This window comes from Pempheris klunzingeri, chromosome 5, assembly GCF_042242105.1.
Source record: "Pempheris klunzingeri isolate RE-2024b chromosome 5, fPemKlu1.hap1, whole genome shotgun sequence".
NCBI lineage: Eukaryota > Metazoa > Chordata > Actinopteri > Acropomatiformes > Pempheridae > Pempheris > Pempheris klunzingeri.
The window spans coordinates 937,598-965,087 of NC_092016.1; the positions used below are offsets into that span (position 1 = coordinate 937,598).

At 45.1% G+C, this 27,490-nt stretch overlaps 1 protein-coding gene across 2 annotated transcripts; it reads right to left on the minus strand.

Annotated features, from left to right (window-relative positions):
- Nucleotides 1-4,485: 4,485 nt before the first annotated feature.
- prr5l (proline rich 5 like) lies at nucleotides 4,486-26,855 on the minus strand. 2 transcript variants are annotated; one of them, XM_070830966.1, is made up of 9 exons: nucleotides 26,730-26,855; nucleotides 16,924-17,057; nucleotides 13,169-13,249; nucleotides 12,133-12,181; nucleotides 9,500-9,557; nucleotides 8,540-8,631; nucleotides 6,868-7,005; nucleotides 6,641-6,758; nucleotides 4,486-5,269 (listed from the first exon to the last, which is right to left on the minus strand). In XM_070830966.1, exons 2-9 carry the CDS (start codon nucleotides 17,043-17,045, stop codon nucleotides 4,917-4,919), a joined length of 1,011 nt encoding a protein of 336 aa, XP_070687067.1. In that variant the 5' UTR covers nucleotides 17,046-17,057; nucleotides 26,730-26,855; the 3' UTR covers nucleotides 4,486-4,916. The 2 variants fall into 2 exon arrangements, with proteins under 2 accessions (XP_070687067.1, XP_070687068.1); XM_070830967.1 differs by having other exon boundaries at nucleotides 16,924-17,054; nucleotides 26,730-26,837.
- Nucleotides 26,856-27,490: the final 635 nt, after the last annotated feature.

Below are 27,490 nucleotides of genomic sequence, written 5' to 3' on the forward strand. Positions count from 1 at the left end.
AAAAGTCAGGGATATTCAGCTTTCAGGTGAAATCTCAGGATGAACCTAAAATGCATTCTAACCTTTCCAGGTGAACTTAATGTGACCTTCTCTAAACCTTTGAATGCACATGTCCAACTGTTCAGTGTCTCAGTACTTTCTGCACCAGCTGCTGTTCTCTAACAAGAAGCTTCACAGCAACATTCACAACAGGTTTGATCCATGAATCCACCAATACATTTCCTGCTTCAGTTAGAATTGGTATTTAAACAGTCCTCCTCATCCTGCTGTTCACATTCTGACATCATGAGACCAAGACGACACCTAACAGTTGATCAGCAGCACCTCAACACTGGAGGCTTCAAACAGGAAGTCCTCAGACGGAGGTGTTCACTGAGCTTAGAGGGTCACAGAGTGTCATCAGGAGGTTGGAACAGTGATACAGAGACTGGAAGAGTCACAGAAAGGAGAGGAGTGGACGTCCTTTGGCCACGTCCCAATTTATTGAGACACTGAACATGTTTTGTTGTGGTTTACCTACCACTGTTGGTAGATTTTCTTTAAATAAATAGTTTAAGATGAATAAATCACCAGTGCATGCTTCTACTTAAATGTCCTACTTTCATGATATAATATCACTGTAGCATTCACTTTTTACATTTTCCATAGATTTCACCTGAAAGTCGAATATCCCTAACTTTTTGTGAGGAGTGTATCATCATGCGGCACAACCACCCAGAGGTCACCAATGTGAAGCCTCGAGTTTGGCTTAATGGTCGTCGCCATCTTGTTTTTTTGGAGCCAAAAATTACATTCGTTCCACAAAGCCCCTCCCTCCTCCTCCTGGTGTATCTTCCTCTAAATGGACCATCACTGACTAAATGAACTGAAGAAGACTGTAAACTAGAGACTGAGAGCAGAAACTGTTCACTGAGCTGATAAATCAGGAGAGAAGTCTCCTCATTTCCTCATTGACTTCCATCCAATCAGACTTCCTGTTTGGAGCCAGTGGAGTCGCCCCCTGCTGGACACTAGAGAGGAAGCAGATTTAAGGCTCTTCAGCGTCGTCTTCACTAAAAAAAAACAACTCTTTTTCCACTTTAAACAGCTTCTGTAGAAACATTTAGACAAAAACTGTCCTGTTGAATCATCAGAACAAAAGTAAAATAATGGAAAATATGTTTTTCTGATAAAAAAGGTCGACGCCTCTCAGAAACAACCAGTGAAAAAGATTCAAACTGTCACATGATGAAGCTGCAGCAGCTGTTTTCTTCTCTAAAACGTCTCATTATTCTTGTTTTATTATGAACAAATTAAAATGCGTATATCCGATGGCTGTAACTTGACTCCATGAAGGTCGTCTCTTTACCCAGAAGGCTACACTTGTGGAAGCTGCAGCCGGGCTCATTTCACGGCTCTGCAGTGGTCGTGTTTTCTACCATTTTCATTCACACCTCAACTGACAATTATAGATTATTATTATTATAAACGATTATTAGAAATCAGGAATTTTCAGATATAGATACAAGTGTCAGATTTCAGAGAAGCATCTGTAAAAACAGACAAAATAATGAAACTCTATGAAGGTTTTCTCAGATGAAGTCAAACTGCTGCCTTAAACTCACAGTGTAGCCTCACATGTGGTTTTTACTACGAATCCACAAACCTTTGAGATGATTTGTGTTTTTAAAAATACGTTTTCTGTGCCAAACCTGTGAAATAATGTGTTTGTGTGAAGAGGACACGTTACCAGAGCTGGGCTCCAGGAAACTGGCGGTGAAGCGTTAGGGGACGAGGTGGACTGATGGAGTTTACATGTGGGGGGGGTGAGTCGTATGCAGGATGAAGAGGTGAAGCTGTTGGTCAAGAAACTTTTAACTCATATTGTAGTTCTGGCTGTAACACAGAAATCACTAATAAACACTTTTGTCCTGACTTGTCTTCAGTCACAGTTAATTAAGTTAAACCTGGTGATTAAATAGCTTTTTCTGGTTTAACAAAGATCAATATAACTTTTTGTACCTACCAGCCGTTAAATTGGGTCAAAGCTGCCAGACTCCACTGACAAAAACAATCATTTTATCTTGCAGAACAATGGCTGTGACGTGATCCTCTGGGACAACTGCACCTGATCACAGTAGGTCCACTAAAAGAGCTTGTTTGATCCACTGACAGGCTCAGAGTGTTATTCTAAGTGTGTGACAGCATCATGGAAAGGATCCCTACAGAGAGAGACCTGGAAGATCCTTTTGGTTTAACCACAAACAGCACACACACCAGACTACATTCACTAAAACAGGGATTTTAGCCAACAGCACACAGGTCTACCACTGTCTAAATAGATTAGTTTGTTTGTGTTATTGTATATTAAACAAATAGTGTTGAACCCAAATCAACCCTTTAAAACACCAAAGTTACACAACAACACAAACAAACTAACCTATCGAGGCAGCAATAGATCAGCAACTCCCGTGTGCAGCAAGGTAAAATCACTGTTTTTTTCTATGGAGTCTGGTGGCTTTGAAGAGAGGATTATAACAGCTGTCTCTGGTTATCTACTGAACTAACTCCAACCTGCCAGTCATCTAGACACCAAATCCAAACTAACCCTTTAAAACACTGGAAGTCACATGAAGTCCATTGTTCTGGGAGGTGAAATCACAGTTTTTATCAGTATTTGGTTCTTCTTCCAAACATTTCTGTAATATTGTGGTGTTCTTTATTCTCTTTCACTAGTTTCAGAATATAACACTTTTAATACTAATCTTACTGATTATATTTACATACTTTTACTCCAGAACATTTTCAGTGCAGGACTGTTTCTTGTAATGAAGTATTTTAGTACTTTAGTAAAGGACCTGAATCTTTCCTCCACAGGTGGTTGAAAGCAAACACAGCCTGACACCGTTATTACTTTGTCAATTTTTTGGATTATCATGGTAAAATGTGCACAGGATCATTAGAAAAATCTACATTTAGGGGTCTTAAACACATCGTGAGGCAGCTGTCATGTCCAAAGATGAATGTTTAGAGTCTGAAATACTCACCTGGAGGAGATGATCAGAGGAAGGAGAGTAAAACTCAGGTGTGTTTAGGGTTTTATCTTAAACTGTGAATGTTTTCTGTCTTACTGCTTGTTGACGATCAGGAAACTAAACTCCTTCCTGCTGAAAATAAAAAGCAGGAAAATAATGAAAAGCTCAGTTAAAGTCACTTCTCTGAAGCAGCACACGGGGGCACTACAGCGTTAGTTTAAATATCTCACATCACATTCACACGTTTCTGTGCTGCAGATACACCTGAAGCAGGTAAACTGATGTTCAGTCTTTACTCAGTTCCAAACCTCATTAACATTTCATATAATTTAACAGATCTAATCTGACTATTCAGAGGGTCCAGTCCTCCTGGTTTTGCAGCTCAGACAGTGTTAGGATTCGGTCTTAGAGTGGATCTGCTGGATCAGGAAGGAAGCAGAAGAATTAAGACGTGAGGATTAGGAAACCTCAAGTGAACCCAGCGCTGCTACCTGGCCGGGGTCAGAGGTCCAGCCGGTAAATCCCCACACAGGTAACAAGCTGTGACGGAGTCAGCGTGTTACTGTTTCTCTGTTTGTCCACTGAACAGCTCAACGTTCATTCACTCAGACGCTTTAAATGGTGGAAAGACACCAAACCTGCAGCACAGTTTAGTATTAGAGGAGAGGATGTTTGAATTAATCTGAATAAATAAATCAGTTCTCATTCATGAAGCATCGACCAAAACAAAACAATAAATCTATCCTGGAATTTACACTGAAGTCAATGAGACATGAAGAAAACAGCAACTGATCTCACTTCCTGTTGGTAGAAAGTAAGTAAAATAAGATGTTTTTAATGCTGCAAAAGGGCCTGAGATATGATGGTGGATCCTAGGGTGCCCTCTAGAAAACCTGATCAAGTGCCCTCATAGCTGCTCTAAAAGAGGAGAAAACGCTGCCCTTCTGATGGAGAACATCTGAAGAGTCTCCCAGGGTTCCTACCCAGTGGAGAAAACATGATTAATTGCCCCATGTGGCGCCCTTCTGGTGGAAAAAACATGACAGTGGGTGCAATTCTAGTGGAGAAAATAGAACTACGGTAAAGTGCAGAATACATGACCAAGTGTCCCATGAAGTGCCTTTCTAGTGACTTGAGAAAACTAGATATAGTGTCCCCTAGGGTTCCTTCACAGGCAGTAGAGAAAATATGATCAAGGGTCCTCTGGGATGACCTTCTAGTGGAGAGAACAGTGATATAGTGTCCCATACAGTGACCTCCTAGTGGAAACATCATGATAGTGTCCCCTAGGAGGCCTTTCTAGTGCAGAAAACATGATAAACTGTCCCCTAAAGTGGAGAAAACAACGATAAGCGTCCCCTTGGATGGAGGAGAAAACATGATGAAGTGCCTCTAAATGGTTAAAGTCTCCTGTTCAGAGGTCCTGGTTCTACTTTCAGCCTTTGGTCACACACAGAAACACAGTTTAGCATTTAAAGTTTGTGTATCAATTAGTTTAATTCATCTTTATTACTCATTAACAATCCTAAAAGAGAACATATTTACATCACCGCAGGATTCACACAGACCTGCAGACACAGAGTCCGGTCCAGAGTCCAGAGTCCAGAATCTAGTCCAGAGTCCAGAGTCTGGTCCAGAGTCCAGAGTCTGGTCCAGAGTCCACAGTCTCCCAGCACAGACCAGAGCTGCTCCTCCTGCTGGGAGCTGTGGGAGGACTTCCTGTTTCCTGTCATGTTCTTTGCTCTCCTGCTCTTTTCTTCACATTCATATTGTTTCCTGTTTTCTCCTGGTATCTTACTTCCTGTTCTGTCATCTCTCCGTCATCCTGTAGTTGATCACACCATCAGGTTCTGGCTCATCCTTCACCATGACGTCCCGCTACTTCCTGTCCAGTGTGTCCGGCTAGCAGATGACTCCTCCCCTCGGAGACTCCACCATGTCCGGTTGGCTGGAGAACGGCCTGGGACTCCTCGGACAGCCCCCCACCAAAAACCCCACATCTCCCTTGTCCCCTCCCACCCCATTGTCCTCCGTCCCAGCATGCATCCTGCCCGACAGCAGCTGGACGTCGGAGTGCGCGTTGGCCACGGTGTGGCGCCGCACGCCGCCGGACTTCTCCAGGTAGGCCTCGCCCTCCTGCTCCACCAGCGGAGCCAGAGACGACGAGTCGGAGGAGTTGTGATGCTGCGTGACGGTGATCTCTGGCTGGGACTGGTCGCCTAGCAACGAGCCAGACGACCGCAGATGGCGGGACTCTGGATGAGGAGGCGGGAAACAGGAAACCGGGGTGATTTTTAGCCTAGTGGTTTAATCAAGAAGCTTCCAGAGACGGTGAACATTTAAGGCCACGAGGATTTAAAGGTCTCATATTCTACCAAATTAACCTTTTAATGCCTTTTCAGCACAAATGTGACATTAAACTGTGAGTAAAGACTGAATTTAAACATGTTTATATATCAAGACAGTCAAGATGCTTAAAGGTTGAGCTCATGTTTACTACTTTATATCCACAGCAATGCATCATGGGATACAAGGTCACCATGTTCGTATTGTCGCTGCCATGTGGGACCCAAGAAAGTAATCTGAAACGTAGCTCAATCTGTCAGACAGCACAGACAGAACAACATTCCCCTCTGAGATAAAATACTCAAAGTACCACAGTACTCTAGTACACAGTACACAGTACTCTAGTGTGCCCCCCCCCCCCCGGCTCTCTGACTCTTTACTGTTTTGTCTAACGCAGGAATTAAGATGTGTGCGTGTGCTGCTTTGTCTTTGACGGTCTTAACTCCAAGGCGACGGGGCCGTTTGTTAGGATTATGTAACGGTGGAGCGGCGTCCTGCAGGAGGTCCCAGCAGGGATCAGGACCATAATCTGATCAGGCTTTTCCACTGGAGAGTTCACAGCTGTGAGGCCGCAGAGAGGTTAGTTTGTGAGACCTGATGGAACGAGGTCGAGGTTCTATGGTTCAGTGACCGAGCACAGCAGAGATCTGCTAGCATCTGCTAGCATCTGTTAGCCTCTATTAGCCTCTGCTAGCATCTGTTAGCATCTGTTAGCCTCTGCTAGCATCTGTTAGCATCTATTAGCCTCTGTTAGCATCTGTTAGCCTCTGCTAATGGAGAAAGAGGAGCAAATGAAGATCAGTCTTATTCAGCTGCTTATAAACATTTTGTTTACTTTGTCCAAAAAAAAGTTTTTTACTGTTTTTTTCTTTACTTCAATTTATTTTTTTTTGTCTGAAGACTCGATACTTTTATCATTTTGTTGCTACGATGAAAGATGTGTTGTTTTTGCGACAGGGACGAGGTTCATTGCGCCGCGTCGCCCTTGGCACCTTGTCAAACAACCCGCTACCATGACGACAGCTGGCGCGTTGCACGTCACACCATCTGCTGCCACGACGACGGGTGCGTCGCACGCCGTTGTCATGGCAGCGACCTGTTGCCACGATGACAAGTGGTGCGTCGCTCGTCACACGACCGTTGCCATGATGACTGGTCCCTCGCCCGTCGTTGCCTTGACGTTGTAACATTTCAAATGCAGGACTTTTATATGTAACAGAGTGTTTTTACAGTGTGGTAGCAGGATGTGAACTCTTCCTCCACCACTGATCAGGACTGACCTAAAACCAGCTGGTTCCTGCTGTGCAGAACGTTGCTGAGATACGGAGACACGACGATCTCAACCAGACGCTCCAGCTGGTAATACTCCAGGCTGGGCCCCCCCGACTCATGGATGCCCTCAGAGACACACACACAGAAGACCGGGTGACTTTTACTATTAAAGTACAAAGTATTTTAGTGCACAAATGATCTTTTACGGTTTGTGTGTGTGTGTGTATATATACACCTGCAGCACCAGCAGCATCTGTGTGACAGGTGGAGGGACGGAGGCTGCAGTTCCCAGAGTTTCCTCCAGGCGGAGCTTCAACAGCACCAGGTCTCTGAAGGCCAGCAGAGCCATCTGCCTCACCGTCAGCTCCTGACCCTGAATAAATGAAGCACAGCAGGACGTTCATGTAATCAATTAGGGTTCATTTAGAGGAAGATACACCAGGAAAGGGGGGAGGGGCTTTAGGGCGGGGCTACCTGCTCATTGACCAATCAGAGAAGGGTCCTGTCTAAACCTAACCAATCAGAGGCAGGTGAAAAAACTTATGCGTCACTTCTGGCTCCAAAAAATCAAGATGGCGATTCTGAAAATACTAAACCGGAGGCTTCTAAATGGTGGTCCTATGGCATCATAGTGGCAACGTCAACTTGTACTCTGGCTGTGGTAGTGACGAGTTTTATGTTTGGTTTTCCAGAGCTGAAGGGCAGAGCTACAGCAACCAGGATTATCAAGGAAAAATCTAAGAATTGGTTCAAAGCCACCAGACTCAATTGACAAAACAGTAATTTTCCACATAGTTGCTGGTGAACCACTGGTTAATTCGTTTGAGTTCTTGTGTGACTTTGGTATTTTTACGGGTTAGTTTGGATCCAACAAAATACTTGTGGAACACACAACAACAAAAAAACCTGACTGATGGAGGCAGCAGCAGAGCAGCAGCTCCTGTGTCCTGTTCTCTAAAATCCCTGTTTTAGTGAATGTAGTCTGGTGTGTGTGCTGTTTGTGGTTAAACCAAAAGGATCTTCCAGGTCTCTCTCTGTAGGGATCCTTTCCATGATGCTGTCACACACTTAGAATAACACTCTGAGCCTGTCAGTGTTGTTTATCCTCATTGCTATGGAAACAAGACTCACATGAATGCGTTAATTATGCCAAGTGGTCTTGATCAGCGAGTATCTGGACTTTAATCATCATGAAGCCCTCTTCAGTCTAATCTCACCCATTTGTGTTAGAGGTCATTTACAATAAGTATTGGGTGCACTCTTATATAACAATGGGAAACAAGGCATTAATCATTTAAACTGATCAATTTCTGCAGCAGGACCCATGGCAACAGAAGCAAAGTGTAAATAATTCAAACATGTAGTCAGACCATGAATCTGTATGATTATTATGTTATCATACAGTGAGGAGGAAACACACATCTCTAACTCCACTGTTTCTACCCCTGGGTCCTCTCTGTCTGTTTGATCCACTGACAGGCTCAGAGTGTTATTCTAAGTGTGTGACAGCATCATGGAAAGGATCCCTACAGAGAGAGACCTGGAAGATCCTTTTGGTTTAACCACAAACAGCACACACACCAGACTACATTCACTAAAACAGGGATTTTAGAGAACAGGACACAGGAGCTGCTGCCTCTGTTGGTTACTTTGTCTGTGTGACACTGATGCTTTAAAGAGTTAAATTGGATCCAAAGCCTTAAAACAAACAAACAAAGTTACACAACAAGCCATCTGATTGAAGCAGCAGTAGACCAGCAACACCCAAGTTCTGTGGGGTAAAATGACTGTTTTTGTCAATGGAGTCTGGATCCAAAACCTTTTGTGCCTATAACTCATTCAGACACTAAAATATGTAAAAATAATATTCTGTGTGTGTGTGTGTGTGTGTGTGTGTGTGTGTGTACCTGGACAGGGTAGAAGATTGCCTGCAGCGTGGGGAGGATCTCTGTGAAGAATCTGTCCCACATGTTGGCGAGGACCACGAGCTGGTCGTCACCTGCGGGGGGGGGGGGGGGGGGGGGGGGGACTACAGGTGGTTACCATGGAAACGCATCACAACACCCCTTACACACACGCACAGGACAAAATTAGCTCGTTAGACATCGAGTGGTGTCTGTGTGTCACTTAAACAAACTAACGACACCGCAGGTCTCATCACAGTAGACTGAACCTAAATGACTCCCAGGTCTCTGCAGCTTCAACTAGTTATGCAATACAGCAAAGGATCATGGGTAAAAATGTGCTGTGATTACATTTTGTAACAAAGAGCCCAACAACATCAGGCCTCAGTCATCAAAAACACAACTACTGTAATTCACAACGTTATGATGTGAGAAACTTAAAGGGTCACTTTGGTATTTTCAAACATGAGCTTTACTTTTACATATTCTGGGTTGGAAATGACTGATGGGATTAGAATTGGTCCAGTTTTATCCCTCTTTTCAAAGCCACCAGACTCCATTGACAAGAACAGTAATTTTACCTCACAGAACACGCATGTTGACGGTCCACTGCTGCCTCGATCACTTAGTGTGTTTGTGTTGTTGTGTGGTACAAATATTGTGTTGGATCTGAACTAAGCCTTTAAAACACCAAAATCACACAACAACAACACAAACAATCTAACCGATCGAGGCAGCAGTAGACCAGGAGCTCCTGAGCTCTGAGAGGTTAAATTACTGTTTTTGTAAATGGAGTCTGGTGGAAGAGGTTTGATGAAGCACAGATTAAGTGTGATCACTTGCCTCTAAACCATGTTTGCACAGTTAAAACATTACGTTACTCTATTGTTTTTAGCCGTAAATAATTTAAAATCAAACACGAGAGTCTTTAGTTAGAGCTTAGAAACCACAAATCAGACTCACCAGAGTGGAGCAGGACCTGATCCAGGACTTTGGACAGACCTCGAGTCAGCAGCTGGTTCTGAAACACACACACACACACCTACATTTAGTTTGTCACACATGAATCACACACTGTTTGCTGCACTGCTGGAGTTTCATTTGCTTTTCTGTTTTATTTGACACCGTCTTCTATCGGTTTTATAGTTTTTAATATATTTTTTATTGGTGTTATTACATTTCATGACTTCATTTCTCCTGTGCATTAGTATTATAGTATCTCATTAACAGTTTGTCAGTCATAAAGCACTTTAATTCAGCCGTTTCTGATGGAGAAGTGAAGCCGTTTTCTCTCTTTGCCCTCTTGAAATCTGCCAGACTCCATTAACAAAAGTAGTAATTTTACCTTGCAGAACACAGGAGTTGCTGGTGTACCGCTGCCTTGATCAACAAACAGACACACAAGTTTGGATTCAGACTTCTCACTTAAAAACACCAGTCACACAATATCACAAGCAAACTAACCAACTGAAGCAGAAGTTGACCTGCAACTCCCGTGTTCTGCGAGGTAAAATTAGTATTTTTCTCAATGGAGTCTGGTGGCCTTGCAGAGAGCAATGAGAAGCTTCAGTTCTCCAACAGGAAAGGCTGCCTGGCAATAATGTGAAGCAGTGAAAATGTTCTAATTATAGCGTACGCTTAAACAGATGTTGATCTTTTTTTCCAGATGGGCCTTTTTTAGGAGGAGAAAGTCTATTTTCCTGCTGAGAGTTGCAGTAAACTTTGTGATTTTCCTGTGTCGAAGGATAACCTGCAGGGTCACAGCTCCATTTAGAGTAAACAGGAGGAGATGCATCATGGGACCTTGAGGGAAGCCGAGGCCGGCGTCTCCATCACTGTGACATTTTATCACATTTGTGTGGATGTTAAAAGTGCAGGCGGAGGTCAGAGCAGCGAGGACGCGCTGAGCTGTCCGACAGGAAGACTTCCTCTGGACAGGAAGGGGATGTCTGTCCACCTCCGGCTCCTCGTCCTCACCATCTGCTGATCCACATCTCGCCCAGAACGAGTAATAAAAAGGATGAGGAGCCACACGGCCGCTCACAGGAGCAGCTTCAGGACAGAGGAGGCAGGAATCAGCGTAGTTTAATGACCCAGAGCTGCTGCTGCTCGCTGAGGGACCACACTGTTCCTCAGAGCATCACAACAACAATTACAGATTTTAAAGTGGCCCGTGTGACACATGAGCGCATCTATGTTCTCAGAAACCACTTCCCTCTTTGTGATCAAGAAAGGAGAACACCAGTAATGTGGTTTAAACTCGTTTTATAACAACATCCAGGCTGCTGGTTTCGCTTCTACAGAAAACTGCAGAGAAAACGAGTCAACAGGGTTCCCATCTTTTTGTTTGTGTTATTCTTTGTAACAACTATTGTGTTGATCTGAACTGACCCTTTAAAACACCAACAACACAACCTGACTAACTGATCAAAGCAGCAGTGGACCAGCAGCTGAAGTCTGGGGGCTTTGAAGAGAGTGTTTAAATGACTAATTGGAAAAAAAGAGTGAGATCTTTTTGTCTGAACCAAAAACCGCCAGATAAGATAAGATAAGATAAGATAAGATGGACTTTATTGATTCCACATTGGGGGAAATTCGCATGTTACGGCTGCAACAAAGGCAGAGACAAGATAAGCAATAGTAGAAAAATATTGTAATAATAATCAATATTTACACTATGTACACCTTTCACTCAGCATATTGATATGGTTGTTAGTTATTATGGTTGTTATATCACTTTCTTCAAAGACACCAGACTCCATTGACAAAAACAGCAACTTTGCATCGTAGAACACAGGAGTCGTCGGTCTACTGCTGCTTCAATCAGTTAGTGTGTTTGGGTTATTGTGTGACTGATTGTGTGACTGATGTTTTAAAGGGTTAGCTTGGATACAAACTAACTTTTTAAAACACTAAAGTCACATTTTCAACTAGTTAAAATCCCTCTTTTTGTGAATGTAGTCTGGTGTGTGTGCAGAGTTTGACACAACATTAACACCATGTCTTCTTCTCTGTCAGACACACGTCATACCTCTTTATCCTCCCATCACATACATCATGCTAACTGCTTCATGTTACTGTCTGTACATCAGCTCTACCTCGTTTAGCTTCTGTGCCACTTTTTTTCCGTCATGCTTTTTCACCAATGAGAAAAAAAAAAAAGTTCTCATGACCGACAGATAAACATCTTGACAGTCTGCAGCCGACAGTGAGCTCCACATGAGGCCATCAGTTAAGACTGACTGAAGCCTTCACACACACACAGCCGGAATGTGTGTGTGTGTGTGTGTGTGTGTGTGTGTGTTTCCCTCAGGTATCAGTGGAGCAGAAACACAGGAGGGCCGAAACGTGTGTGACGTTCTTCTCCTTTTGGACCCTGAAACAGCGTTCAGTCTGCGTTCAGACATACAGACGGCAGTCACATGACCAGGCTGCTGATCACATGACTGGTTTCGACAGCTGGACCGTCAGTAGACTGGGTGGTGTTTAGGGAACCTGGGGTGTAATTACTGAAAACAAATGCAGCTGCTGGTGATGAGCACGCCGTCACACCGACGGGGTTTATGACATAAAAACAGGAAACACAGTCTAAATACCTGGAAGTAGTCGGTGATGAATGAGCCCATCTCCGTTTTGATGAGCCACCTGCAAAGACCAAAGAGATCAGGATATAAGGTCACAACCACATTTATAAATAAACTGTTGATGCTGCCATAAGAGTTTCTTTCATGATGTGAACTTTTGCATGAAGACACATTTAGTAATAAAGAGTCTGGTGTTTCTCCCCCAGGGTCCTCTGTGTCCACATCCTGGTGTCTGAGTGACTGGTAGGTAGTAAAAGTGTTGGAACTGGTCCAGTAGATCACCTCAGCCAGCAGCCACCAAACGGGCTGCAATGGCTGCAACGTGATCCTTTGGGACAACTGCACCTGATCACAGTAGGTCCACTAAAAGAGCTTGTTTGATCCACTGAAAGGATCCCTACAGAGAGAGACCTGGAAGATCCTTTTGGTTTAACCACAAACAGCACACACACCAGACTACATTCACTAAAACAGGGATTTTAGAGAGCAGGACACAGGACTGTGTGTGACTTTGGTGTTTTAAAGAGTTAGACATGGCATGAACACATTTCAGATATGAACTGTTAGTTCAGATAAGAACAAACCTTTTAAAAACACCAAAGTCCCACAATAACATGGACAAACTAACTGATGGAGGCAGCAGCAGACCAGCAGCTCCTGTGTACTGGGATTTAAAATTGTTGTTTTTGTCAATGGAGTCTGGTGGCTTGGAAGAGAACGATAAAACTGCTGTTTCTGATCATTTTACGCCACTTTATACTTTTATTCGACTACATTTCAGAGAAGAATATTGTCAGTTTTGCTCCACTACATTTATTTAGCAGTTACAGTTATTAGTTACTTTACAGATCATGACTTCAGAAACAAAACATGTGATCAGCATATGAAATATGATTCTCCAAACTGTCCAACAGTAAACAGTTAAAATGAGCTCCACTGCTGTTCATGTCTGTCTGTCTGTCCTGTGTGTGTGTGTATCTGAAGAAGAAGTAGTAGTAGTAGTAGTAGTAGTAGTAGTAGTAGTAGTAGTAGTAGTAGTTTTGGTCACCTGATGCTCTCGTTAAGCGTGTACAGCTCGTTGGTCTGCAGCGCTCCGCCCTGGAACACCTTGATCACAGCTGATTGGACGCTGAGGACACACAAACAAACACAGGCGTCAGTAAGGTGTGTATCATTTAAACTATAAACTGGCATTTCTAAATCTGGTTTTGAGTTGACACATGTAAACATGACAAACTGTGCTGGAACAGTCAGAGGTTTAGGGGTCAGTCTTTATCCCATCACGGACGTCATGTGACCCTAAAGAGGTTCAGGATACCGCAGGGCTGTCAAAGTGCATATTATGGGGTCTTCATGACTACTAGGTAAACAAAAGTTTATGTTTAATTCCCCTCTTTAAAGCCACCAGACTCCATTGATAAAAACAGTAACTTTACCTCACAGGACACAGGAGCTGCTGCTCTGCTGCTGCCTCCACCAGTCAGTTTGTCCATGTTATTGTGGGACTTTGGTGTTTTAAAGGGTTAGTTCATATCTGGACTAACAGCCATGACATGAACACATTTCAGGTATGAACTAACAAAAGTCACACACAGTCCTGTGTCCTGTTCTCTAAAATCCCTGTTTTAGTGAATGTAGTCTGGTGTGTGTGCCAGGCTTAAAAACACTGAACTTACCCTTTAAGTAAAACTAGTCAGTATGCAGAAGAAGAGTGTCACCACACTAAAAACACTGTTTCAGTTAAAGTCCTGCTCTTTAAAATGTTCCTTAAGGCGACGATCATGAGGAAAAAGTAGTTTTAAAGTAAAAGTACTGTGACTGTTGTACTATTATTCTATCAGTTGATTATTGCTCCTCATTCTAGAAAAGCAGGATGTTACAGTTGGAGCTGGTTGAGGTGGAGCTCAGTCTGAACTATTTTTAACTATTTCCATTCTGGATTTGTCTTGGATGCTTGTTTTCTCTGCGCCGCGGCCTGCGATGGCCCTCGTATGGGACTCGGCTGGTTGACAGGACGTGGCCCAGCTGCCACCTCAGCTTCCTCCTCAACATCCTGCTCGGCTCCGAGCGGGCAGGAAACACGCCGAGCTCTCGGAGGAGCTGCGAGTTTCACACCGACACGGGAGGGTCGCCACTTCTCCCCGCTCGTGTCACAAGACGGGGGCACTGAAGCAGGCGTACAACCCCTCTGATGGGATCTTAAAAAGGTGCCATGTGTGACAGTTTACTCGTAGTAATCGGTTTGTTTTGCCCCTGTGTGACTGTAACATAACTTAAAAAACAGCCTGACTGGATGTGACGGCTCCACCAGTGAGCAACACCAGCTAACCTCAGCTTAGTAACGGCCCCCACAACCAGCACAGAGTCCATAGTGAGAAGAAAAAACTGTTTTATGTCTGTTATGTCTGTATAGCAGGCCATGGTGATGGCAGAAGCAGCAAAATCATTTCTAAATCAATATTTTATGTCAAATTATTGATTTCTCTTCTTACAAAACGGTGTAATAAGCAGGATAACGTACAGATTACTCTGTATAAAGAAGCGTCCTCTGATTGGTCGGTATCAGTCTGTGTAAAGAAGCGTCCTCTGATTGGTCGGTATCAGTCTGTATAAAGAAGCGTCCTCTGATTGGTCGGTATCAGTCTGTATAAAGAAGCGTCCTCTGATTGGTCGGTATCAGTCTGTGTAAAGAAGCGTCCTCTGATTGGTCGTATCAGTCTGTAAAGAAGCGTCCTCTGATTGGTCGGTATCAGTCTATAAAGAAGCGTCCTCTGATTGGTCGGTATCAGTCTATAAAGAAGCGTCCTCTGATTGGTCGGTATCAGTCTGTGAAGAAGCGTCCTCTGATTGGTCGGTATCAGTCTATAAAGAAGCGTCCTCTGATTGGTCGGTATCAGTCTGTATAAAGAAGCGTCCTCTGATTGGTCGGTATCAGTCTATAAAGAAGCGTCCTCTGATTGGTCGGTATCAGTCTGTAAAGAAGCGTCCTCTGATTGGTCGGTATCAGTCTATAAAGAAGCGTCCTCTGATTGGTCGGTATCAGTCTGTATAAAGAAGCGTCCTCTGATTGGTCGGTATCAGTCTGTATAAAGAAGCGTCCTCTGATTGGTCGGTATCAGTCTGTAAAGAAGCGTCCTCTGATTGGTCGGTATCAGTCTGTGAAGAAGCGTCCTCTGATTGGTCGGTATCAGTCTATAAAGAAGCGTCCTCTGATTGGTCGGTATCAGTCTGTATAAAGAAGCGTCCTCTGATTGGTCGGTATCAGTCTGTATAAAGAAGCGTCCTCTGATTGGTCGGTATCAGTCTGTAAAGAAGCGTCCTCTGATTGGTCGGTATCAGTCTGTGAAGAAGCGTCCTCTGATTGGTCGGTATCAGTCTGTAAAGAAGCGTCCTCTGATTGGTCGGTATCAGTCTGTATAAAGAAGCGTCCTCTGATTGGTCGGTATCAGTCTGTAAAGAAGCGTCCTCTGATTGGTCGGTATCAGTCTGTAAAGAAGCGTCCTCTGATTGGTCGGTATCAGTCTATAAAGAAGCGTCCTCTGATTGGTCGGTATCAGTCTATAAAGAAGCGTCCTCTGATTGGTCGGTATCAGTCTGTGTAAAGAAGCGTCCTCTGATTGGTCGGTATCAGTCTATAAAGAAGCGTCCTCTGATTGGTCGGTATCAGTCTGTAAAGAAGCGTCCTCTGATTGGTCGGTATCAGTCTGTGTAAAGAAGCGTCCTCTGATTGGTCGGTATCAGTCTGTATAAAGAAGCGTCCTCTGATTGGTCGGTATCAGTCTATAAAGAAGCGTCCTCTGATTGGTCGGTATCAGTCTATAAAGAAGCGTCCTCTGATTGGTCGGTATCAGTTTGTCACGTGATTTCTCCACAGACTCTTATTGTGAAAGCGACGTCTGTAAATCAGAGGATAAATGACTCGATTTACCATCAGAGTTTGATCCATTCAGGCCGATAACATTTGGAAAGTCTAGCAGAGCCGAACGATTAAATCATTTGATCCCCATTCAGGTTAGTGTAGGCCTAACAGGAAGTTAGCACAAGGCTAACAGGAAGTTAGCTGGTCACGCTCCCTGGGCCCAACAATGAGGAACATCCAGGTACTTTTCTACCAGAAGTCAAACTTTTTGTCTTCATGCTCCACTGAGCAGCTTTCAGAAGCATGAACGGAGCCTCCAACACTGAGTCCAGCTCTCTGTGGACGTCTCGTTACAACTTTCCTCTGGAAACTTGAAACTGGACTTTGTAAAGCACTGTGAGACTACTCTGTTGTGATATTGGGCTATACAAAATAAATTGAATTGAATTGAAAAAAAAAAAAGGCTTATTTATTGGACACGGCCCCTAAATACATAAAGCTCTCACACACACAGAAACCTACAGAAAAAACTGATCTGACCTTTAACAGGAGCTGTTCAGGTCTGGAAAACATGAACCAGCACTTTTTCCTCCTTCGTAAGCCGATGTTTGGACCCATAACACACACACACACACACACACACTCTTCATATATACTGTACATCGTGTGAAGGTTGTGTCCTAAACACGTGAAGATAACATCAGAGCTCTGTGTTGTCGGTTTATGGAGTCTGATAACATCTGCTGTGAGCCGATGACGACGTCCAGTTCAGACGTTCAACCTCTGAACCGAATCATCGCACACGTCCGACACCACAAGCGCTGATCCAGGTTCAGATCTGAACACTCATCTTAAACCTGCAGTCACTGACGTTTTTGTGTTTGTTCGCTTATTTTCAGCAGAAACAGGAAGGGAAACAACAGAAACGTTGGCGTCCGGCTGACCTGTTCCACACGCTGGCGTTGGAGATCTGCAGCGCAGGCGAGCTGGCGTGGAAGCGGGCGAGGTCCGACAGAACCGGAGAACTCATAAACCGAGGCCTGGGACGCCGGAAAGATCCCATCATGCACCCTGGCTGCTGCGGGAGAGAGAAAACGAACGGTCGGTGAAAAAGCATCATCATCAGCGTAAAGCTTTCCGTCTGTAATCAGAGGATCACGTGTCAGAAAACACTAAATGTAAAACACACTGTAGGAAACAGCAGGATTCATCCTCTGGGGATCAGGAATGTGTGCAGAACTGTACGGCCATCCATCCAACAGTTTATAGACAGATTTAAGACAAGCAGAGATGCTTAGAGACAGAAAATCTATCAATAAATTGATCAAACTTTATCAGTACATCACATTCAAGCAAGTTTATGCAGATCAAAGTGCTTCAAAGATGGCCGACACACCGATTACAGGAGTGAACAGTAAAAACTATTAAAACTATTTGAGACCGATGACGAGAGGAACGACAACAAACATGATTCTGAAAAGGAAATAAAATATTTAAGTTATAACAGTAATAGTAAAATAGAAATTAGACTGAGAAAGTAAAAAAAGATTAAAAACTAAACCAGAATTAACAGTGAGATTCAATAAAATAAATCTAAAAGCAACAACAATAATAATAAAGCTGAATAAATAAACACTAAACTGAAAAGAAAAAAAATAGATTAAGATGTAAAAAAAAACTATGAGATACAATAAAAAAGATTTAAAGCAACAATAAGTTTAATCAATAACTATTTTTTCTATTATTGCTCATCTTGCCTTTGTTGCTGCTGTAACATGTAAATAATCAATAAAGTCCATCTTATCTTATAATGTAATAAATAAATAAAAAAGAAACAGATTAAAAAACTTAAACCAAAATAAAAATGACAAGATGATAATAAAATAGATTTAAATAAATTAATAGACTAGATTAATTAGATTAAAATAAAACATAAGAAATAAATACTCATTTTATAAAAACACAGAGGATGTACATCGTAACTTTTACTTCCTGCCACAGCAGCTTCAGCAGCGTCTGATTCATTTAGAAACACAGAAACTTTGGCTTCCTGTGGAGCCGCTGACCCGAGAGCAGCCGCCTGCTTACAGCGCTCGGCCTCGCCTTCCATAAACCGCAGCCTGACACGGCTCACGCTCTGCTGTCAGCACACGCTTATCACGTGTGTTTCTGCACACGCACATTCAGCTTCTCCGAACTGGAGTCAGATTATCGTCTGAAATACATTCAGCCTCTGTTTTCACCCCTAAAACCACAGATGTAATTTTGTCAGTGTGGGAAACTTTCAGTCAGTCCTTCTTACATGTGCTGGGTTTTTTTTGTGTCTGTGGACAAAAGAAAACAGCAAATAAAACGTCTGGTAAAAATAGTCGGTCATGATTACAGAGTAAAGGTGGTTTGTTACGGAAAGCCAAGAGGGTCAAGTTTCAGTTTATAGCAGAAGATGTCTCAGTCTCTAGTTTACAGTCTTCTTCAGTTCACTTGGTACGTTATGGTCCATTTAGAGGAAGACTACCTGCTCACTGACCAATCAGAGGAGGTCTTTGTGGAACAGACGTCCACAAAAACCAAGATGGCGACGACCATGAAACCAAACTCGAGGCTTTAAATCGACGGCCTACAAACCGACGGGTGAAGTTAATATATTGAAAAGATAAATAATAAATATTATCAATAATAATAAAAAGCTAGTGCAGCTAGTGTAACTTTTATCCTTCAAAATAAGAGTACCACTGGTATTTCTACTAAAATAAAATAAATATAAATATAATAAATGCAGATTAAATCAATTCTCACTTATGAAATTGGTCTTGGAAAAGGTAAATAAATCACATAACAGAGAGAATATAATAACAACAGCTGCAGACGTTGTTCCAAAGTGAAATAGAAGTTTTGAATTACTCTAGTGTACTTATATTGTTTGTTTAAAGTTTATAATATAAATTGATTTCTCTCTCCATAGAACAGCAGTCTCAGCACTCTCTCGTCATGGTTTTGACTCCAGTAGTAACCTTTTGCGATCCCTTCGGCTCTCCGTAGCTTGTTGTGGTTTTGATCACAGGAAAGTGACTCGACGTTAATTACATGTTGTGGAAATAAAGGAAAGATCGTCTCTTGCACAAGTTACATTTGGGTCTCTTGTTTTGTTGCCATTTTGCAGTGACGTTAAATCCCAATCAAAGAAGAGGAAACGTGGGAGGAGGAAACAGCTTTTACTTTGAAAGGGGATTTTATCTGCACTGGAAAAAGAAACAAAAACTCTCAGCATCAGTCTCCACCCACGGGTTCATGTACGAACTTCACACCTTCACCGAAGGTTCAGCCACAAACTCATAGATCAAAAGGAGCCGCGAAGGTTTACAGACAAACAGACGGCTGCAGAGAAGAAGAAGAAGAGAAGAAGAGAAGAAGAGAAGAAGAGGAGAGGCCTCCGAAACAGCAGCTGAACCAAAGAGACACCGAGTCTGAGATTAAATTATTACACTCCTCACTAAAAGTCAGGGATGTTCAGCTTTCAGGTGAAGTTTCAGGATGAACCTAAAATGCATTCTAACCTTTCCAGGTGAACTTAATGTGACCTTCTCTAAACCTTTGAATGCACATGTCCAACTGTTCAGTGTCTCAGTACTTTCTGCACCAGCTGCTGTTCTCTAACAAGAAGCTTCACAGCAACATTCACAACAGGTTTGATCCATGAATCCACCAATACATTTCCTGCTTCAGTTAGAATTGGTATTTAAACAGTCCTCCTCATCCTGCTGTTCACATTCTGACATCATGAGACCAAGACGACACCTAACAGTTGATCAGCAGCACCTCAACACTGGAGGCTTCAAACAGGAAGTCCTCAGACGGAGGTGTTCACTGAGCTTAGAGGGTCACAGAGTGTCATCAGGAGGTTGGAACAGTGATACAGAGACTGGAAGAGTCACAGAAAGGAGAGGAGTGGACGTCCTTTGGCCACATCCCAATTTATTGAGACACTGAACATGTTGTGTTGTGGTATACCTACCACTGTTGGTAGATTTTCTTTCAATACATTGTTTAAGATGAAGAAATCACCAGTGCATGCTTCTACTTAAATGTCCTACTTTCATGATATAATATCACTGTAGCATTCACTTTTTACATTTTCCATATATTTCACCTGAAAGCTGAACATCCCTAACTTTAGTGAGTAGTGTATATTATTATTATATTAATATTGTTATTAATATTATTTCAGTTCAAATGTTTTCAGGTAAATAAGTCACCATGGTCTCTTTGGTGTTATTCAATAATCATTAAAGTATTAAATAAACTGGACCTGATCAGGTCTCCATACATGTTTACTGCATTTATACTTTTCACTGCTGTCAGAACTCATATTCTGTCTTTTCTATTTATTTCCTTTATATATGAATCTTTTTAAATCTTTTTAAATCTTCACAGACGTCTTTTTCTTCCTACATCTTCTACTCATCATGTCAAAGATGCTGAAGTATCCTGGTGCAGCCGGAGTGACATTAAACATCTCAAAGAAAAGGTCGACTCTGGTCCGTCCGTCAGAGCCGCTCCCGTCCAGGACGCCCAGGTGGCTGATGGGATCTCCCGGCCCAGCGTGCCTCCCACGTGCCCTCGCTGTGCCGTCTCCTCTGATCACAGCCAATGAGAGGCCCCGTGCTGGACGTCAAAACAAGCACGCCATTGTTTACCGCGCTGCGTCCTGCCAAGGCCGGAGGAGGTCACTAAATACTGATTTCTCTCTCAGCTGGCAGCCGGCGAGGAGGGACTGACCCGACTCATCCCGTCTGCAGGAGCAGAAACTGTTCTGCTGTTCCTCTGCTGAAAGCTGAGGCCAAGTTGGACCGTTTTATAAAAAGGCATCAGACAAGAGATCAAAAACAAACAGTGACGAGAAGTTTGGATTCAAACTTCTCGAAGAAGAAACACATTTAAAGCAGCAGAAGAAGAAACGCGGCCTGTTTGATCCTGTTAGAAACACATTTAAAGCAGCAGAAGAAGAAACGCGGCCTGTTTGATCCTGTTAGAGACACATTTAAAGCAGCAGAAGAAGAAACGCGGCCTGTTTGATCCCGTTAGAAACACATTTAAAGCAGCAGAAGAAGAAACGCGGCCTGTTTGATCCTGTTAGAAACACATTTAAAGCAGCAGAAGAAGAAACGCGGCCTGTTTGATCCTGTTAGAAACACATTTAAAGCAGCAGAAGAAGAAACGCGGCCTGTTTGATCCCGTTAGAAACACATTTAAAGCAGCAGAAGAAGAAACGCGGCCTGTTTGATCCCGTTAGAGACACATTTAAAGCAGCAGAAGAAGAAACGCAGCCTGCTTGAAGCTCCAACATCAGTTTAAACCTGAGCATGAAGATCAGCAGATGAAGAAACATGGAGGAGAAAAACTGGACCACAGCTGAGCCTGATGGGATTTCAGGCTTTAACTGGTGTCCATCAGCTGCTGTGAGCTACCTGAACATGTGTTTCTTGTCAGGGGGTGATGGGGTCCCTCCATGGTGGGGGGAGTGAAAATGTCCTCTGCAGCTCTTTATCTACGCTGAGGCTGCTGCACACAGCAGGAACCTCTCACACACCAAATAAGTCTGATGTCTAACAGCACAAACAGGAAACTGAACACAAAACCAGAGATTCAGGCGGAGATACAAGAACTTCACACCAGAGAAGCCGTGAAATGAACTACAGACAGAAATGTAGCGGACGGAGACGTGTGGGTCACGACAGCACGTGATGCCGACCGTGCTAATCAGAGACCCTGACCAGACCCTGACCAGACCCTGACCAGACCCTGAACGGACCCCGACCAGACCCCGACCAGACCCTGAACAGACCCCGACCAGACCCCGACCAGACCCTGACCAGACCCCGACCAGACCCTGAACAGACCCCGACCAGACCCTGACCAGACCCTGACCAGACCCTGAACAGACCCCGACCAGACCCTGACCAGACCCCGACCAGACCCCGACCAGACCCTGAACAGACCCTGAACAGACCCCGAACAGACCCCGACCAGACCCCGAACAGACCCCGACCAGACCCTGAACAGACCCTGAACAGACCCCGACCAGACCCTGACCAGACCCTGAACAGACCCTGAACAGACCCTGAACAGACCCTGACCAGACCCTGACCAGACCCTGAACAGACCCTGAACAGACCCCGACCAGACCCTGACCAGACCCTGAACAGACCCTGAACAGACCCTGAACAGACCCTGACCAGACCCCGAACAGACCCCGACCAGACCCTGACCAGACCCTGACCAGACCCTGAACAGACCCTGAACAGACCCCGACCAGACCCTGACCAGACCCTGAACAGACCCTGAACAGACCCTGAACAGACCCTGACCAGACCCCGAACAGACCCCGACCAGACCCTGACCAGACCCTGAACAGACCCTGACCAGACCCTGAACAGACCCCGACCAGACCCCGAACAGACCCCGACCAGACCCCGAACAGACCCCGACCAGACCCCGACCAGGCCCTGAACAGACCCCGACCAGACCCCGACCAGACCCTGAACAGACCCCGACCAGACCCCGACCAGACCCTGAACAGACCCCGACCAGACCCCGACCAGACCCCGACCAGACCCCGAACAGACCCCGAACAGACCCCGACCAGACCCTGAACAGACCCCGACCAGACCCCGACCAGGCCCTGAACAGACCCCGACCAGACCCCGACCAGACCCTGAACAGACCCCGACCAGACCCCGAACAGACCCTGAACAGACCCCGACCAGACCCTGAACAGACCCCGACCAGACCCCGACCAGGCCCTGAACAGACCCCGAACAGACCCCGACCAGACCCCGAACAGACCCCGAACAGACCCCGACCAGACCCTGAACAGACCCCGACCAGACCCTGAACAGACCCCGAACAGACCCCGACCAGACCCCGACCAGACCCTGAACAGACCCCGAACAGACCCCGACCAGACCCTGAACAGACCCCGACCAGACCCTGAACAGACCCCGAACAGACCCCGACCAGACCCCGACCAGACCCCGAACAGACCCCGACCAGACCCTGTGTGCAGGTGGAGCAAAGTGAAAGTGATGACATCAAAGCTGAAGTATGACTAAACTATGATACGTCACGGTACATTAGGTGAGGAAGAGGAAGAAAATACTCTGCTGTCCAGAACATTAAAGGAACAATCAGGACAAAACACGATGGAGAGGGGGGGGGTGAACAGCTGAGTGTGGGAGGGTGTGTGTGACACAGGTTGTGTGTGGGAACAAGACCGTGTGTCCACAGTTCACCACATGTAGCGTTCACACGGTCTGCTGGCATTAACACACACACACACACACACACACACACACACACACACACACACACACACACACACACACACACACACACACACACACACACACACACACACACACACACACACACACACACACACACGAGAAACGACCATCGGCACCTTCTGTTCTGCAAAAGTGGGCGTCAGACGTCACTGTGTGTGTGTGTGTGTGTGTGTGTGTGTGTGACCGTCAACATGACGACCCATCTGGTTCACGCCAAAACCGTCATCAAAAAAGGTCAAGGCGCTCCTCTTCTTCTTCCTCCTCCTCCTCCTCCTCCTCCTCCTCCTCCTCCACGAGGAGCCTTAAAACCCGATCAGTGACCTGACGATGTTTCCTCGTGCCGCTAAAACCTTTGAATGATTTGAAGTCTTCCTGTTGAATCCAGTGGAGGAAGAGCTCTGCTCTGATCTGATCCCGATAATGATGATCTGTTAATATCCGATACAAGATTCTCCAGGTTCAGATCTGCCTCCAGGTCGCTGCCCGGTGCCTCTCTGGAGGGCAGTGGGGCAGTTTTCCTCCTGAAGGTCTCAGGAAGACAAACATGCCTCCAGAAGATTTTCATGGCTGCAATAAAACACTAAGCACTCGATGCTGACTCTAAAGGAACCGTCCCATCCTCACTTGTTCACTTATAAAAGATCCTGCAGGATGACGCCCAGGTTTCCGAGGATGTCTGGTCAAATGTATGAAGCTACTTCCTGATGCTGCTTCTCAGTTTTATTCACGTTAACAGATGAGAGAGCAGCTCCTCACCAGGGGACGTGTTGTTGGCTTCTTCCTTCTTCTTCCTTCTTCCTGTTTGAGTCGACCTTCAATAAAAACCCTGACAGACAGAAGATCCATCGTCTGCAGCAGAAAGATCAAACTCTGGGTTTTACGTTGACAAGCAGTGATGGTGAAGTATCCACTGGTACCAACCACATCAGCCAGCTGGTCACCAAGCGGCCGAATAAGGCTCCATGTTTAAAGCAGCAGAAGAAGAAACGCAGCCCGTTTGATGCCGACAATAAGCAGAAACACCAATGGAGGCTCTGAAATGTTTCTGTTCTATCAGATCTCTGTCGCTCAGAAAGTAGAACCTGAAACAGTTCAGATCTCCTCTGGAGGTTCACAGATCTTTAGATCCACTGTTGTTCTGGATCAACATGTTCTCTGTCTTTCTTTAGTCTCCTCTGATGAACAACATGTCTGAAGTCTTTTCTCACTCATTCTGCTACACTGACTTCTGGAACCTTCTAGCTGAGGTTGGACACATTTTAGGGACATGAAGAAGAAGAAGGTCCTCCAAGAGATGACGTCACCAGAAGAAGAAACAGCAGCGTTCAGAGAGCGGAGGGTGAAACGGTCAGCGTCTACTGAAGAAGCACAAAGGCCTCCTGATGGGAGCGGTGCTGTGCTGCTTGGCTCTGTGTTACTGTGGGAGAGTTGTAGCATGCAGGCTAATCCTGAACAGAAGCCCCCTGTCATGAGGAAGTACTCAGGGAGACTAATGCAATTACAGGCCGGCAGAGACGGTGTGGACTGAAAGTTCATTTTTATGAGTCAGAAAACACAAACTCTCATCGTCATAACTCACTAATCAGTGATACTCAAAGAACGTTAGCTGTGGAAACTGTGGATGAAAACTGTTTTAGTGTGCCGACTGTCACCGGTTAACACATTTATGATCACATACAAAGGATCAAACTGCTTCTTCTTCTGTGGGTTGTGATTTCAGCAGACAGTGAGCTGCTTGTTAGTTCAAGTAACAAGATAATGAGAAACTAATCTGATGTCTCGTCGGCGATAACAGTCCAAACTGTGCTTCTTGTTCATGTAGTTTAATTCAGTTTGAGAGAGATCCAGGGAGGGAGAAGTTAGTACGTTTTAAAGGGAGATCTAGTGGTGGAATGTAACTATGGGTAACTTTGGTATTCTTAAACCTGAGCCCCATGTTTACATATTTTGGGTTTGAAAACCAGACTCCATTGAGAAAAGAAGTAATTTTAGCTTGCAAACCACAAGAGTCGCTGGTCTACTGCTGCCTTGGTCACTTAGCTTGTTTGTGTTATTGTGTGTAATCCAAGTATTGTGTTTGAATCCAAACTAACCCTCTAAAACACCAAAGTCACACAATAACACCAGACACACTGACTGATGGAGGCAGCAGCAGAGCAGCAGCTCCTGTGTCCTGGGAGCTAAAATCCCTGTTTTAGTGAATGTAGTCTGGTGTGTGTGCAGAGAGCGATATAACAGATCTAAATATAAAGGTCTGTCAGCAGACCGTAAACTACCAGTTCCTCATAGATAAAACCTAAACCACACAGAGAGTCTGTCTCCACCTTCAAGACCATTTCTGGACTCTGAACTACCTGTAAAAAGCTCAGGTGCACTCCTCCGTACCTGAGGCTCTACTTTGTCTGTCACTAAACTAACCTACCTGTCAACAGCTGTGCACCTGATGGTCAGTCTGCACTCTAACCTACCTGGAGATCAATCAAGACCTGAATCAGCTGTGGGCCTGTTTCCAGACTCCCACCTACCTGTAGAAGCTTCACTCTCCTGTACTTGTAGCTCTGTTTGCTCTCCACCTGTAGACCCTTTAGCGCGATCCAGCCCACCTGTAGACCCTTTAGCACGAGCCAGCCCACCTGTAGACCCTTTAGCGCGATCCAGCCCACCTGTAGACCCTTTAGCGCGAGCCAGCCCACCTGTAGACCCTGTAGCGCGAGCCAGCCCACCTGTAGACCCTGTAGCGCGAGCCAGCCCACCTGTAGACCCTTTAGCGCGAGCCAGCCCACCTGTAGACCCTTTAGCACGAGCCAGCCCACCTGTAGACCCTTTAGCACGAGCCAGCCCACCTGTAGACCCTTTAGCACGAGCCAGCCCACCTGTAGACCCTTTAGCACGAGCCAGCCCACCTGTAGACCCTTTAGCACGAGCCAGCCCACCTGTAGACCCCTTAGCACGAGCCAGCCCACCTGTAGACCCTTTAGCACGAGCCAGCCCACCTGTAGACCCTTTAGCACGAGCCAGCCCACCTGTAGACCCTTTAGCACGAGCCAGTCCACCGGTAGACCCTTTAGCACGAGCCAGCCCACCTGTAGACCCCTTAGCACGAGCCAGCCCACCTGTAGACCCTTTAGCAGACTGCTCACAGGTGTTTGAACCTACCTGCACTAAACTACCTGCAGGTCTCAAAGTGGGACCTTTACAGCTTTGTTCTAGTCTTCATCTTGACTTGTGGCTGATTCTCAGAGTCTCTAAGTTTCTTCCACAGGACCAGAGACCAGGTGCTGCTCACCTTCTGCTCCCTCAGGTGAGCGAAGCATCGAGAGAAACTAACCCGCCGGCAGCTCACCGTGCTGCGGCATCATGTGTGGCAGGATGTGCGCCTCGTGGCTCCCGGGCTGAGCCGGACTCACCTGCAGACTCTCCTCCCGCTCAGCGACTGACCGCGTCCAGGACAGAAAAGGTGAAGAAGCGCCGCTCAGCTCTTCCTCCTCCTCTTCATCACCGGCTCTCGTCCTGGGAACATCGGACTCACTCTCACGGAGCCAAACTGCTGCTGATCAACAGGCTGCAGCCGACAAGCTGCACGAGAGCACCGCACTCACTTCCGGTTACCGCCTTCAAAGTAAAGGTCCGGCTTCACGTGCAGGCGAGCAGACAGGAAAGAGACCGTGGATGTACAGTGACTGTTTAAAGTGGATGTATGAAGCAAAGACTGTACACAGAAGTGGGCGTGGAGGAACCATAAACATGCATTCTTTCTCATCACCAAATCAGCCGATTACCACCTTAAACAATCAAAGGATGTTTGTCAAAATAAGACAGAAAAACTTCACACATTCATCTTCAGCAGGCTGGACTGATGCTGCTGCAGTGTCCTCACGGGTCTTAATAACAAAAAAAAACAATCCCAGAGAGCCAAAGCTTTGTTTTGAAAATCCTAAATATATAAGTGACTTAGAGCTACAGATCTTCCCTTTAATCTCTAACTATTCATCCACATGCTTTTATTTTAATGTTTCTGTCTTGTTTTATTGTGTTTAAAGTCCCTGTACAACACTTTGAACTGCTTTTAGTTAGTTTTTATGTGAGCTACGTCCTCTGGTCTCCTGCTAGCTAGCTAGCTAGCGAGCTAATTCTGCTACGTCATCATCTAAATCATCTTCGAAACTGA

Coding starts and splice junctions, on each gene's coding strand:
- prr5l (XM_070830966.1), bottom strand. CDS start 17,045: ATGATGGGATCTTTCCGGCGTCCCAGGCCTCGGTTTATGAGTTCTCCG. Junction 13,250..16,923: donor AACGCCAGCGTGTGGAACAG/GTCAGCCGGACG, acceptor GTGTGTCCTCAG/CGTCCAATCAGCTGTGATCA. Junction 12,182..13,168: donor ACGCTTAACGAGAGCATCAG/GTGACCAAAACT, acceptor TGGTCTTTGCAG/GTGGCTCATCAAAACGGAGA.